Source organism: Gobio gobio, assembly GCF_949357685.1.
Source record: "Gobio gobio genome assembly, chromosome: 21".
In the NCBI taxonomy this organism is placed as follows: Eukaryota; Metazoa; Chordata; class Actinopteri; order Cypriniformes; family Gobionidae; genus Gobio; species Gobio gobio.
In genome coordinates this window covers 20,078,822-20,093,725 of record NC_137117.1, presented here as the reverse complement: position 1 = coordinate 20,093,725, position 14,904 = coordinate 20,078,822, and the positions used below count along the sequence as shown (strand labels likewise).

General features: G+C 38.2%; 1 protein-coding gene across 6 annotated transcripts; it reads right to left on the bottom strand.

Annotated features, from left to right (window-relative positions):
* Positions 1-18: 18 nt before the first annotated feature.
* On the bottom strand, positions 19-13,975 carry myt1a (myelin transcription factor 1a). Of its 6 annotated transcripts, none has more exons than XM_079803740.1 (23): positions 13,892-13,975; positions 9,686-9,777; positions 9,168-9,222; positions 9,046-9,076; positions 8,881-8,943; positions 8,564-8,799; positions 7,482-8,435; positions 7,211-7,345; positions 6,346-6,436; positions 6,135-6,254; positions 5,842-6,056; positions 5,521-5,729; positions 5,169-5,405; positions 4,825-4,979; positions 4,574-4,636; positions 4,088-4,156; positions 3,691-3,753; positions 3,478-3,561; positions 3,143-3,364; positions 2,769-2,860; positions 2,570-2,673; positions 1,477-1,620; positions 19-1,361 (listed from the first exon to the last, which is right to left on the bottom strand). In XM_079803740.1, the coding sequence occupies exons 1-23, from the start codon at positions 13,914-13,916 to the stop codon at positions 1,218-1,220; spliced, it is 3,603 nt and encodes a 1,200-aa protein (XP_079659866.1). In that variant the 5' UTR covers positions 13,917-13,975; the 3' UTR covers positions 19-1,217. The 6 variants fall into 6 exon arrangements, with proteins under 6 accessions (XP_079659866.1, XP_079659868.1, XP_079659867.1 ...); XM_079803742.1 differs by lacking the exon at positions 13,892-13,975 and adding an exon at positions 12,098-12,153 and having other exon boundaries at positions 7,488-8,435; XM_079803741.1 differs by lacking the exon at positions 13,892-13,975 and adding an exon at positions 12,098-12,132.
* Between the last annotated feature and the right edge of the window lie 929 nt (positions 13,976-14,904).

Here is a 14,904-nt window from a genome sequence, read left to right as displayed (position 1 = left end):
ATATGACATAATCTGCGTTGTAGGTGATAGAATTCCCATTTATTTTATCAACAACATGGGCAAAGACTATCCATATGCAGCAACCACTAACACAGAGACATTTACAAAATAAATATGCAACAAGATCTCCATTCAATTTGTTCTTAAATACTAAATAAATAACAATAAATACATCATATCTGTTCAACCCACTTCACTCTTGAGGGTGTCAAAATACTTTTATGGAAAACAGAACTCATTAAATAAATGAGAATATTAAAAAACAATATAAAAATTGTTAGGTAGAAAATATTTGCACTTAAAAAAGAGATTATAAATCTCTGTCTTTAAAATAAATAGGAAGGTTTATAAAACAATTTGCTGTCGATATTCTTAAAATATTGCCTCTTTAACAGCGCAGAGGGCAACGTCTCTCCTCTTAATAACCGTTTAAAAGCTGTGTATAGAATTTAGCTTTGTGAAATAAATTAAGTCCATAAATAGACAGTGATTAATAAATAAACAAAATAAACCTTAACATGAATAAATAATAAATTAAACTTACATCTCAAGGACCCAATTTAAATAGCCATAATAATAATAATAATAATTACAATAATAACATGACGATGGAACTACAAACTATTCATGGAAGTGCAATATCTATGTTCTCAAATACGATAAATATTACTGAATGGAACAGGAGCACATTTACACCAAATATGAGACAACATTATCATACAGGATCATACAGAATGTAGCAGTGCTGCATACTAATCTTATTTTGTCGAGGGAGGTCATTAATCGTGTATTCACCTCCGGACGTTACACATAAAGCACTCTGTTACGCATACACACATAGACTCACCCCCACAGACACACGACAATCTCATGACTTATTGTTCACGGCAACCTCCATGCACTGAGGGAAGTAAGAAAGGCAGATCAGTGTCGGTAAGAGTTGCTCTAGAAAACAGTAACAAATGGTTTGCTCCAAAAAATACCCCCAAAGAAGAAGAGCCATCTTGGTTTAAGAGGCAAAGGATCTTGTATCTCATCAAAATTGCTAAGCAGCATCATTTGGAATTTGGTCCTTTTCTCTGACTTCCATGGGTCTTGTGACGTTCCTCGTTTTCAGAGGGCGCCACCTATAAAACCTGAATGTCCTTAAACAGTATTTTTATGTTGTTGGTCTGGTTTATTCAACCCACAGTGTCTTGCAGCTGCTGCTCCTCAGCTCACACCTCAATGCCTTTGACGGCCTGGTTGATCGACTCGAGTAGGGCTCGGTTCTCTGGGTTCTGATAGCACTCCTTATCGGTGAACATGTGGGTCAGCGTATCCACGTATGCGTCAAAATTATTCTCAGTGATGGGCTCTTGCTGTGGGAAACAATAGATTGTGGTTTGTTATAAAAAAGGAAGGGAAAATATAATGTACAATACTTGTATTTGCTAGGCACAGTCATGAAAGGTAATTGATAGCAAATGGACTGACCATCTGTGGTAGACGGATGTTGGCAAGGCTGCGGATGAGAGCCTGGCTCAGGCCTGACAGTTCCATAAACAGAGCCCCATTCTTCTCCTCTATGAGCTTATTCTCTTCTTCCATGCTCTTAAGGTTCTTCTCCATGGATGAGATCTAAGAATAGAAATGCGTGGATAAACAGCAGCTCCAAGCTTTGTAATATTGTATTTGATGTATTGTAAATAATATCATTAAACCTTATGGAAAGAAATCACCTAATCATTTTCAATTATGGGATTTTCAGTGATGAACAACAAGAAGATTTATCCTTAAAAATGCCCCCAAAAATGCTTGTTTGTCTAGCCTTTCCATGTGTTTTTAGGTGAAGGGCCAAATGCTATATGCTCGGATTACATTTAAACTATATATAGAGAGTGAAAAAGTTACATATTTATCTTAAGTTGGAGTTTCTGAGACATGTACAGTACTGTTAAAAACTTTGGGGTCACTAAGATTTTTTGGTAACACTTTATTTTACAGTGTGTTTGTTACACGTTACATGTAGTTACTATAGTAATTACTATACATTTTGCATAATTGCATGCAACTAACCCTAAACCTAACCCTAACTTTATAGTAAGTACATGTAGTTAATTATTATTATTATTAGTAGTAGTATTTAGTACTTAAATATACAATTACACTGTAACACAGTCTTTTTTACAGTGTAATTATATATTTAAGTACTGAGTAATATTAATTAACTACATGTACTTAATATAGGGTCAGGTTTAGGGTTAGTTGCATGTAATTATGCATAATTTACTGTTATTACTATGGTAAGTACATATAACAAGGACACTGTAAAATAAAGTGTAACCCAATCAAATGTAACAGTCAGAAAATTATATTTTAAATGCTGTTCTTTTGAACTTTCTATACATCAAGAATCCTGAAAAAATACATCACGTTTCTACAAAAATATCACAGACTCAGGACTTGAGTAATAGCTGCTGAAAATTCAGCTTTTTAATCACTGGAATAAGTTACGTTTTATTCTATATTAAAATAGAAAACAGTAAAATAGAATAGTAGTGTATATGTGTATTTGATAAATCTAGACCTGTGTATGGAGGTTGGCCATGTCTGCTTCCATTTCAGTGTTTGACTCATTCAGCTCATTGATCTCTTTGTTCAGCTGTTTGATGTCTTCATCATTGTCAAGAACTGAAGTGATAGAAAAACAATGCGTATGTTAATAAAGAGCGCAAAATGAACATATTGGGGATGAAAGAAGAGAAGCAGATGATATTTGATCTTACCATCACTTGCCCTGAATTTCTTGCTGATGTAGTCATCTCCTGGGAACCTGGTTCTCTTCTTGTTAGCTGAAGCTCTAGGACAACCTGATAGACTGTAAAACACATTATGATCATGAGTTCACGACTTATTGTCTTTATTACATCATCTTTCAATAACCCCAGGAAGTCAAAAATAGGCATTTCTAATATTTCAAAACATATTAGTATTTCATACAGTTAAATTGTTTTAGTTATATTTCAAATATATAAAAAAATATATATAATCTCTGTATGGAAACATTCATTTATTGCTTGTCCTATATCTGAACTTATACTGGGTATTTAATATTATATACTAATATTTATCTGTAAATGTCACTAGGCCTTGTCTGTACCTGCGATGAGTGAGAAAGCTGCCATTGGCATGTCCTGATCCATCACATCCTGGCGTGGGGCAGGTCGGGCCCTCAGACTTGAAGGCCTTCCAGGAGAATGGTGTGCCATTTAACATGCCCTCCTTCTGCCGGCGTGCTGCCAGCGGGCACCCATAGGCACTGCGGTGGGTGGCGTATTTCCCACTGATATGCCCCAGACTATCGCAACCTGGCACCGGGCACCTATAGAGAGGTAAGTGATGAACTGGCAGTCAGTTTTGGCTTTCTCAAAAGATACGGTCTGTGCTCAGCAAATCCACTGGTTTAGGTTTAGTAACAAAAGTTGAGATTGTTACTTTAGGAGCTCTGAATCTTCCTTGTCATCCTTTGTTGGGGTGGTTTTGATTCCTCCTTTCTTGGCACGTGGACATCCAGACAGACTGCAACAGAGAAAATGTAAATGTTATTATGTTTCTACATGTGCAGTTTGATATTTTTGACAGAACAAGAGCTGCAAAGCTTGACACTGAATCCAAAAGTGCATCTTGTAATATTGTTAATTAACATACCTTCTATGGGAAGCATAGTTTCCAGTAATGTGTCCTGATCCATCACAACCTGGAGTAGGGCATCTGGAGATCGCCAAGAGAAAGACACATTAGCATAAACAGCCCTGCTTTAGACAGAGCCAATTCAAATATCACACATACAATCATACTGGAAATCTAAATAAACATTTGGGCTTCAGCCTGGATGCTAAATATGTCTCGGCTGGTTTGATGCGTCTCTAGGATACAGTTTTTGACCACTGGAAATGTAAAGTTATTGCTGGTTCAAACAGTGCAAGAATAGCCAGCAAAAGGGACAGTAAACAGTGTTTGGCAGTAACAGAAGTGTTTAGTAGAGTCAAAAAAGCAGTAATCAGTAAAGTTTGGTGAGGATTCATTAGAGGAAAAACAGACATACTTGAGTTCAGCAGTGTGGGCAGCCATGAGGGTCCGAAGACTTTTATCAGCAAGGGGACAACCAGAGAGACTGAAGAGCAGTAGAAAAACACCAGAATAGAGAATAGAGAATAGAGGGAAGAAGATTTCATTGAAGACGGAAGAATAAGAATAATGTACTTTAATATTGCTCTGTAATTATACAGAGCTCTGTCCGTATTATTAATGGATTATTTGCTAAAATACGTAAATGAACCTAAATAATCTACATTAAGACGTTGAGTAAATCTTGGCTAATATGGAAAAACTAGTACTTATGATGAAATAAAAATCATAGTACATGCTAAATGCATTAAAGAGACATATAGCATTTGTTTGCGGTAACTAATACAAGTTTATGCTATAGAGAGCAGGAGCTGTAAGGCAGAGAGAAAAATAGATAAAGAAAAAAGAAAACATGAGTGGGGCTGGTCAGACTAGAAATTCTGAGTCATAGCTTCTGGCATACCTGCGGTGAGATGCATAGTTCCCAGTTATATGTCCACTACCATCACAACCTGGGGTGGGACATCTGGAGAGAGATGAAGAGTGCATTAAATCTCTGTAGAATCATTCCAGTTAAGAGATTAATTAATCTTTGCAAGACAATAGTTATAAAGTTCTTTTTTTAGCTTTGCAGATGTGTTTTGGACACGTGTGTGTGTGTGTGTGTGTGTGTGAAGGAGTTTAAATAAGGTTGTTGCTTTAGCAGACACTTACAGCAAGACCTCTTTCTTGCAGTCCTTGGGCTGGAATTTGACCTTGAAGCTGGAGGTTGTGACCTCACCAGGGTACTTCCTGTCCTCAATGCTTTCCTGAGTGGCATCATCATCCTCTCCATCAGAGGAGGCATATGAGTGTGTGGTGTACTCCACCTGAGAACAATAGCACATCAAAACAGAAAACAGCTGAATTTATAGAATGTGTAAAGACTTTCCTCTTTTTTATTATTTATCAAAAATGACAAAATCTGATAGTCAGTGTCAAAAATGTCAAAATATGTCAGATTCATCTATGAAGTGAGAATGTGTGAATATATCTTACTCAAATTGATAGACATTTACCTCATCTGGCTCCTCCTCTGGCTCCTCCTCTTTCTGTCGGTTTGACTTGGTGTAATCCAGAGGCCCCTCCCACTCCTCTTGTTTGTAAGTGTGGCTGGAGTGGGGTGAAGTAACACCATGATGTTGAGAAGATGATGACGAGGACGAAGATGGGTCTGGTGACCGGACTCCTTCCCTCTTGGGTTTCTTCATGCTGAGGTCCAGAGTGCCATTCTCATCCACCTCAATGTCCATGTCCTAGATTGTAGAGAAAAAAAAATGATTCGAATATAGTGTATATAATGCAGATGTTATAGAACCCAACTTTCCTCTAGACTGAATGACAGATACAGATAGAGAGGAAGAAACTCACTTTGCCGGTCTGATCTGGCTCTCGAGTGCTGAGGTTTTCAGGTCGCTCCCAACAGCGGGTGGACAGGTTGAGAATGGCAGTGGCAGCCATGTGTGCGGCTTCGGCATCATGGGTATAATCGTACCCACTGGAGGTGGAAGAGGAGCTGCTTTTGGTGTAGCCCCCAGACAGGCTGTGGCTTGGGGATGAGGCTTTAGGAAATGGTGTGGCTGTTAATTATGATAATGTGTTTCAATATGCTATCAATAGTTCATTATCTGTTAATATCTATTGTATACGTTTCGTATTCATTATTTTAAAAGGAATGAGAGAGGGGCTTACATATGAAGGCTTTAGGTGAGGTTTCGCTGGTGGGCATCTTGGGGGCAAGCATGCGCTTGCCAAATACCTGTACATCGAAGCTTGCATAGTCAAAGGACACCTTGGAATACTTCTCCAGCTCCTTGGCCAGGTTGGCCCGAGGAGTGGCCGGCATGGCGTTGGGCCTGTAGCTACCGTACTGAGGGATCTCCAGCTGTTTCACAAAACACATCGGCCTGTAGAGAAAAGAGTGTTTAGTCACAATGTTTAACCATCAAGCTCTTTTGTCTGTAAAAGAGGAGGAAAACACTCACCTGAGAACTCTGTCAGAGTTTGAGCCCCCGGTGACTGGATCACTGACAGAGGTCTGCGGCTGTGACTGCTTTTCATGGCTTTTGTGTTTCCCTGCAGCAGCAATAGGGCAGCCAGAGAGACTAAAAGTATAAAATGTAAGAAAAACACATGGTTTTTGGGAAACATTTTCGAACAGATACTGAAAAGGTCAAAATAGTTAAGTTGCAGTACCTGCGATGTGTGTTGCGGTTGCTGTTCACATGTCCCTGTCCAGTGCATCCAGGTGTTGGACACTTCAGTACGTTCTCATGCATTGCCAAGACTAGTTCCAAAAAAGATAAATTAGTATATGCTACCATTCAAATGTTTTGTTTTTTTTAAGAATTGAATACTTTTATTCAGCAAGGACACATTACATGAATCAAAAGTGACAGTAAAGATACTTATAATGTTACAAAAACTTTCAATTTAAATATATGCTGTTTCTATTTATCATAGAATCCTGAAAAATGTATCACGGTTTCCACACAAATAGTGAAATGAAAGTACCAAATCAGCATATTAAAATGTTTTCTTGAGGATCATGTGGCTGCTGAAGTAATGGCTGCTGAAAATCCAGCTTTGCCATCACAGGAATAGATTAAAATGTATTTAAAGCTGCAGTCCGTAACTTCTTGCGCTCTAGCGGTTAATAAACAGAACTGCATGCGTCTTGAGGAAGAACATTGCAGCCGGAGCTACTTCTCTCTGTTTATGCCTATGGCAAGTCACGCAGGGACTGTGCTCCTCAGCAGCGGTTCCTACCAGACCGGTCTGAAATAGTCCCAATATAAACACTTATTATTATAAGTGTACCATAATGATTCAGGGTAAGACAAAAACACGGTTTGGAAAATTGATTCATGTTGTACATTCTGATTATATAATTTTTGTAAATCTTGAACACAAAAAAGTTACAGACAGCAGCTTTAAATAGAAAATAGCAGTTTTAAATTGTACTGTACTGTACTGTACTGTTTTTACAATCCAAAAAATGCAGCCTTGGTGAGCATTTCAATTGAAACATATTATGGTACTAGTGCAAGACAATGCTTACTCTCTGGAGGGATTCTGTCCTTGTGTGGGCACCCAGAAAGGCTGCGGTGGTGTGGGTATAATCCAGTCACATGACCTGTCCCATCACATCCTGGAGTAGGGCACTTTATTTCCTTCTTCTCTGATCTAGAACCTTCTGTGTTCAAGAGCGAAGAGACAAAAACAAATGAAACTCCACACCCACACCCACCGCAACTGCATGTTATCTAAAATGAATTGAGGTCATAGAGTTTTACAATTAAAGTAGGCTGAATTAAGCATTTTGCTGTCACCTTTACCATAGTATGCTCTACGAGCTGCGATGTCCATGGCTTTACTCATCCTCTCCTCTGGGCTGTGGTAGTGCTGCTGCTCAGGAGAGCAGCTCTCTTCAGAACTGAGGCCGTTTTGTTCAGCTTTCAGTGCAATGGCCTGTTCTAGAAGTCCCAGGTTCCCCCGTGTCATGTCGTACGTCTCTGAGTCATCTGTGACCTCTGACCTCTGTGACATGCTGTCTAAATCGTCATCGTCTACTTCATCGGCCTCCTCTTCTTCTCCGTCATCTTCCTCTTCCTCATCTTCGTCTTCCTCTCCCTCTGAACCCAGCTCGATGACTACAGTGGGTGAGTCTTTATCTGATGCATCATCTCTTTCGTCATCCTCCTCCTCAAACTCATCTTCACAAAGAGGTTGGTCTAAATTTATGTTGCTGTGTGTCATCACATCTAATTCCTGAGCTGAAGCAACGGGGACAGGTGCGATTAGGGAGGATAGCTCTACCTGGGATTGTTCCTCTTCCTCATCTCCTTCCTCCTCCTCATCTTCACTGTCCTTCTCTGTCTCCTCAGTCTCTTTGGTCTGGATTTTGCCAAAGTCTCCACTGAAGTACTGGTGGTCCGAGTTGTTCTTCTGGCTCAGACATTGCGTTTCCTCTTCCCCCTCTTCCTCGTCATCGTCCTCCTCTTCTTCCTCAACTGTTGTCACAGGCTCGTCGGTCTCTTTCAGTTGCTGGGTCACTCGCTCCTCTTCCGTAATCTCTTCTGCTTCCTCCTCAATCTCTTCTTCTCGAGCTTGAATCTCTTCGGCGACCTGTAGCCCCTCTTCTGTCTCGGTATCCAAGGTGATTTGTTGGATGGGCATGGCCTCAATATTGGCTTCCTCCTTCTCAATTTCGTTCTCTGGCACTGGACTTGATGTTTCTTGGACAGGCGTCTTTTTCTCTTCCGAATCAATTTGTGAACTTTCTTCTAAGGGAATGACAAAAAGGACTTTTTGTTGAACTAATAAGCTTAAATACATAAAGACTAGGTTTGTACATGCACTGCATGTTACATAGCCATAAATATAATTCAAAATTCAGTTGTAATTTACCCACCTGTCATTGCTTCTGATGTAGGTGTCTTTTCTTTCGCCTCCATTTCTTTATCGACAGTGTCCTCTTCAGACTCCACTTCCTCATCTTTTGCTTCTGTGTCACTGTTTGTGTCACTGTCTGCATTGAACCCATCATCCATGGCCAGCTTTAAGGGGTTGGGTTTCTTTTTTGGGGCTGGCTGATTCTCCTCGGCCTCCAGGAGTTTTCTTTTCTTAGCCAATGGGCAGCCCAATGCACTGGAAAGGATGAAAAGGTACTGTAAAAACTCTGCAGTTTTTTGGTATTGGCAGTTATAAGACAGAATCCTCACTACTAACCTTCTGTGTCGGGCGTACTTTCCGCTGACATGGCCTAGGCCGTCGCATCCTGGCGTAGGGCAGCTGCAAAACAGCGGTTTCGATTAGCTCTATTCATTAACTTACTAAATTGTGGTCTTTCTAAACATTGAGTATCACTACATAAGCATAAAAGCGCATTCTCACCTGTACTCTTGTCCGACAAGCTCAAGAGGAACTGATATAAGGAGAGAGATAAAAGCTCTGTCAGTCAATAAATTCATACAAAAAAACAGATTTTTTCTCTCAAGTTTTTAAGAGGCTTTTACCTCTGATTCCTTTTGAGCGTGTCCTTGTCCGCTTCTCATCTGCGTCTTGGCTCATCTGAAACACAAACCCATGAGTGGTTACAACATTATTATGTGTGAAGCCTTTATGTCTTAAATTATTTTCCCTCTCCATTTCTCTAAATGTATCTCTAAAATCATATTGAAAGTATGATTTCGCTGTTCTATGGCTTTCAAATGACATATTTGACATCTATACCTTTCAGATTGTGATTTTTATGCTCAGATCTGAGTGGTTTTGATTTCACAGACACCAGAGTAGCCCTCAGTCCTCTTAAATGCTTTTTAAAGAGCCCAATCAATAATACACTCCAATAAGTTCTTTCAATTGCACATCCCTCCCAATCCTTGGTGGAAGCGAAGTGAAATACAAGAAAGAAATGTGGCCCTCCCAGTGAGAGAAAGATGTCAGAGCTTTAGAAAGGGAAATATACTTATAGCCTGTTAATCGATTAAATAAAGCTACTCTGACAGACACACACACACACATAATGTCTCACTTTGAGTCTCCTACTCCTCTTGTTCTCGCAGCTGCTAACTCTGTCCCCTCGTGTCCACCTCTGGCTCAGCAGCTGCCCTCTGAACTCATTCTCTGTAGGATAGAAAGGATAAGACGTGTCCAAATATTTTACACAATGAAATAAGCAATATATATATATATATTAAAATATATATTATATATTTTAAAAGTTACACTAAAGCAATTCTTGACAGTGGATTTCCATTAGTGGAACATAATGAAGAGTAGTACTTTTTATTTATAAGGGATATTTTATAAATAATTTTAGTTTGAAATATGCAATATTTATGCTTCGCGGGCAGTTGAGCTTCTAAGATCAGAAAGATCTTTGCCTGTAATGCTGATTTACACGCAAAGTAATTTATTAGGGGATGATTATCAAAAAATGAACACCCCTAATCCAGAAGCAAACATTAAATATCCCCCAGAGGACACATGCACTTTGGTCACTGAATAGGCTTTCAACAGTACATCATGGTCTGACAGAATCTGCGTGCCTTCATGGCTCTGGTGTTGATTATTCAACCCGGGTGACGAGAGATGCAACCGTGACCCAGCTGTTTTTATCAGGGCGTCATTACATGTGGTCTGATTACGTTTTAAGCAGCACCTGGTGCTCATCCACGTCACACACGTAACAGGGGAGGGAATTCCCTTGAGAACCACAACAATTGTGGCGCTTGCCACATATGACACAATACGCAATTCAAACTCACTGTCCTGTGTCCGTTCCCAGGGAAACAGGTTCAATCGATTTTAGTGCAGTTGCTGAAAACTTTCTATAAAAGTTACATAAAGGAACATAAAAATACTTCTGAAAATTTATTTAAGCTACTTTTTAACACATTTGGAGTCAAATTATATCATTTGATGATGTTCTTCAAACTATTGCTTTCATTTTTTATTTTACAGTTTAGACATAAATGTGGAAAATGTACATGCTGCCGTATTATTTATAGATAGAAATTGAGAGTTGATTTGAGAGTTTTTATAACCATTCACTTGACCTGAATAGTTTCAGGGATCCATTTTTAAAAAACATTAGGCCCACTTTCTCAAATGATTGAGAGGATGCAAAAGCATAGTTTAACTCTCATATAGTAGGCCCATGGATCTATGAAATGGACCAATGGGAGTCCATGTTAGCCACAAATTGCTCACACGTTGTAGTATAGACTAATGTTAGCATTTCTTTTGTCGCAATAGGCCCTTGGCTTCGAAAAAGCACAATGATGATGCTGCGCATAACCTCTTCTAGCACACCACGCCTTTCAATTACTATCAGCCAAATCCTCCGCCTTTATAGTCCGTCACTTTCGAGCAGAAACAATATTCAGCAGAATGTTTACAAGACCCGTCTCCACTTGACCGAATTATCAAAGCAAAAACGGTTAAAGCCCAAACTACAGAGGTCCTAAAACAAGCTTAAGCGACGAATAAACAATCACTTGAATGTAAAACTCAAAGAAAAGGCGACAATCTAATAACTGAATAGTATATGATGTAGGCCTAGCCTGAAGTAAACAGATGGTTCGCTCGCATTGTTTTGTTTCTCGTAGATAACGCACGCATACAAGACAAAACATATGCTGCTTGTGCGTGACTTAAGGCTTTATAATGTCTATTTATCCACTCCCATAAAATGTATTGCGGTTATACAAGCATCTCTGACTTAGTATGAATAAACAAACTTCCAATGAATACTCCATTGCCGCTTGCATTTAAACGTCCACGTTTCCGATTCGCAGGTAAATATTGTTTCAAAACAAGCACAACACTGAAATAGTAATATGACAGTATGAATATTGTGTTATAGATACGATAGAGGCCCTTTTTAAGTTCTTGGGTTTCTTGAAAATAGCCCCGCGATGTAACTGCCAATACAATTATTCAAAAAAAACATTGTAGAATCGTCCTTTTTACGCAGCATAACTGTGTAGCAAAACTAGGACAAAATGCGCTGGAAATGTAAACACGGTGGAATGGCATTTCTTCTTTAAGAGATTACAAGTCCGACGTCCATTAGGCTTCAATAGTAACGGAAATCCAAACCAGCCAACCTTTCCAAACACTGAATCTTTCATCCACATCAGCATCCAAAATAGTAAACAAACAAAATACCATAAGCAAACGACGTTTTTTTTTCAAGGAGACGAGAGCGGCCTCTTGGTCTTTGTAGGCTCTGTGTGTTAACTTCAGTGTTGTACACCTCCCCTTCAGAATGAGTCTCGTGCCGCTACCGTTAAAATCCTCTAATAATTCGCTCAGGACCGGTCCGAAACCTCTTCATGTTGTAAGCAAGACGCATAAATCCATTAATCGACCGGTTATGTGAACACAAATGCTGCCAAAATCATATCTCCAAACGCTTTGTCGAAGGATACTGACTTACCTTTCGTTCACAGGCCCATTGTCCACCCCTCCTCTACCCTGCGCCGTGACATCATCATCATCATAGTAAACCATGTACAACACAAGATGGAGAGTGAGCCGCTATTGACCCCCCGCACACAATATAAAACGCTCACACGCAAGAGGAAAGTCGTTTGACATTTCACCTATAACCTAAACTAATTTGAGTTATTTTTGAAAGAATCTCTACGTTTATACGCGAGAGTTCAGCCGAAAGTTCAGCACCAGAACAGCGCTGGTTCAGTACCATGGACAAGAGCGCTATCCGTGGCAGGTGCCTAGTTTGAAGAAAACGCTGTTTTCAATGAGTATTCAGCGATTCATGCACGGAACATTACATTAAAATATATTATAACATATATGTCGTTACATAGATAAAATAATTTAACTATCAAATGTTTTTAAACGCTATTGTAGGCTACGATTGCCATACGTTACAATATTCAGTATTTCACTGGAGATTGTCTACTGGAGAATAGTCTTCAATATGGATCTATTTTATTTAATGTGTAATGACACATTCGCCTTGCTTCAAAAGCGCTGAAATACTTTTCTTTAATGTTTTTTTTTCCAGAAGCCTTATGACCCAGTTTTGTGGAATATGAAATATCCGTCTAACTTAAACTGTTAAATGTGAAATAAACGTGAAGATTTAAGTATAAGTGATTGCTTTTTTAAAGTAAAATCAAAGAGATGTAAAAACTTTTCTTTATCATTAATGAAAATCGGACAATATAAGTAGGCTACACACATTTAATTTCTTTACTGATTAAGAAAATCAAGAAACTCTGAAAACTCTTTTTTAAAATATGTTTTAGCATTATTGTTACAGTAACAGTACCAAACACAGTGAAACTGGTAACTTGGATTAATGCTAAAAATAACCTAGCCTAGCCTAATATATTAGCTATAATAGGTCACATGTGGAACTTAACTAAAAAGTGCATTTGCTTTATAATAGCTTTATAATAGAGCGAAGGGGGAGGGGAAAACTCTTTACCAAACTTAACAAAAAAAAAGTTTCGTATCAAGTATGAAGCTAGCACAATCCTTTGAGAGTTTTGCATATTTAATGAGACCGAAGTTCTTCGGTTACCAGCTGGAACTTTGCTCACCCCTCATCCTAAAGTTTCATACAGATGGATAGCCCAGCATACAATTAAAGCCACAGTCTGTTCCCACTGGCCAGACACTGTGTATAAATATTACATAGGATGCCAGCTGAGCGAATGAGAAGCACAACACCCCGGAATCCCCCCATAGCCAGATGGACTGATCCCTCCCAAACACAAAAGTTTTAATACGCCAGAAGTCAGACAGCTTCTGAGTTTAAAGCACAACTCCCTCCGGGAGACAAAAGTTGCCTTTGTTTAAAAACTGTCTGGACAGGGATTTCGTTCCGCAAGTTTTTTAAAGATACAAAAATCCGGGATCTAGGTCAATACTATGTGTTTGTCAATAGCAGAGTAGTTTGAAAGAGTTAAAACGTAATCCAGGTCTATTCAGTCAACATTTTATATTCATATTTAAAATGAAAGTAAACAAAGAAAGGGGAAACCTGTGCCTGTCGGTGCAGTTTTACATTCTCATAGCTCATTACACGAAAGAAAAAAAATATAGTCCATCATTTAATCATATTATTTAATCACAATAATGATTATCAACAAAAGCTTATCACAGGCTATCAACAAAACCACAGCGAACCAGACTTTGTCTAAGTTTGACGCGAACAAAAAGATTCAAAACACTTGATTTAAAAGAGTCAATCACTCACCGAGAAAAGTTTTACACAACTTCATCCTTGCGGTGATTTCTTCGCCTTCGACACCGCAAAACTAGTCAACTTCATAAGAGAAAGTTACTTTAAACAAAACTTACAGAAAGAGGTGGGCGGTCTTATATCGTAAAATTTTGCGTCCACCAATCAGCGGCGATTTGGTAGTGTTTGCTTCTTTCGACTAGCCAATGAGGGCGCGCCTCACTGCCTGTGTATCACACTGTGACCTCGGAAAATGAAAACAAAAGCTTGTCTTGTACGCCTCGAGTCATGTGTCAGAATTTTTTTTTAAATGAAAATCTCTCGGTAAAACTTTTTACGGCGTGATTTTGAACTTTCTAAAAAAAACACACACACATATTTTAAACACATTTAAACAGGGTAACTGAAGCTATTTTTTCCTTCTTTAGTAGAGAAGTTTTGTCTCATTGTCTGCCAACGTGTCTCAAACTGGTCAGCCATGATATTTCTCGTTTTTTAAACATGCAGATGAAAAGCTTTTGTGGATGTTCAGATTAAACATTATCCTAAATGATAAACAATACATTTTATATTCTTACTTAAAAAAAGTTTTCCCTGTAAATCTTATGTAGACTATTTTACACATAATCTCACATTTCATCCCTGTGATTTCTGTTTGGTTAAATTGATGGTGTTCACCCATGAACAATATCTACATTTTAATAATAATAATAATTTATTTTTATATAGCACCTTTCATGACCTCAAGGTTGCTTAAGTGAAACGGAAACACATTTTAAAAAATTATAAAATAATTTTTTCTTAGATAATAATAATAATAAAAAAAAAAAATATATATATATATATATATATATATATATATATATATATATATATATATATATATATATATATATATATATATATATATATATATATATATATATATATTTAGAAGCATTCAATATTCAATGTTTTGTACATTTATTCTTTTAAAAATCTCAGCTAATCAATCATTGAAACCTCATGCCCTCAGATCTTTGTCATTC

Coding starts and splice junctions, on each gene's coding strand:
- myt1a (XM_079803740.1), bottom strand. CDS start 13,916: ATGAAGTTGTGTAAAACTTTTCTCG. Junction 8,436..8,563: donor TACATCAGAAGCAATGACAG/GTGGGTAAATTA, acceptor TCATTCCCTTAG/AAGAAAGTTCACAAATTGAT. Junction 1,362..1,476: donor ACATCCGTCTACCACAGATG/GTCAGTCCATTT, acceptor TGTTTCCCACAG/CAAGAGCCCATCACTGAGAA.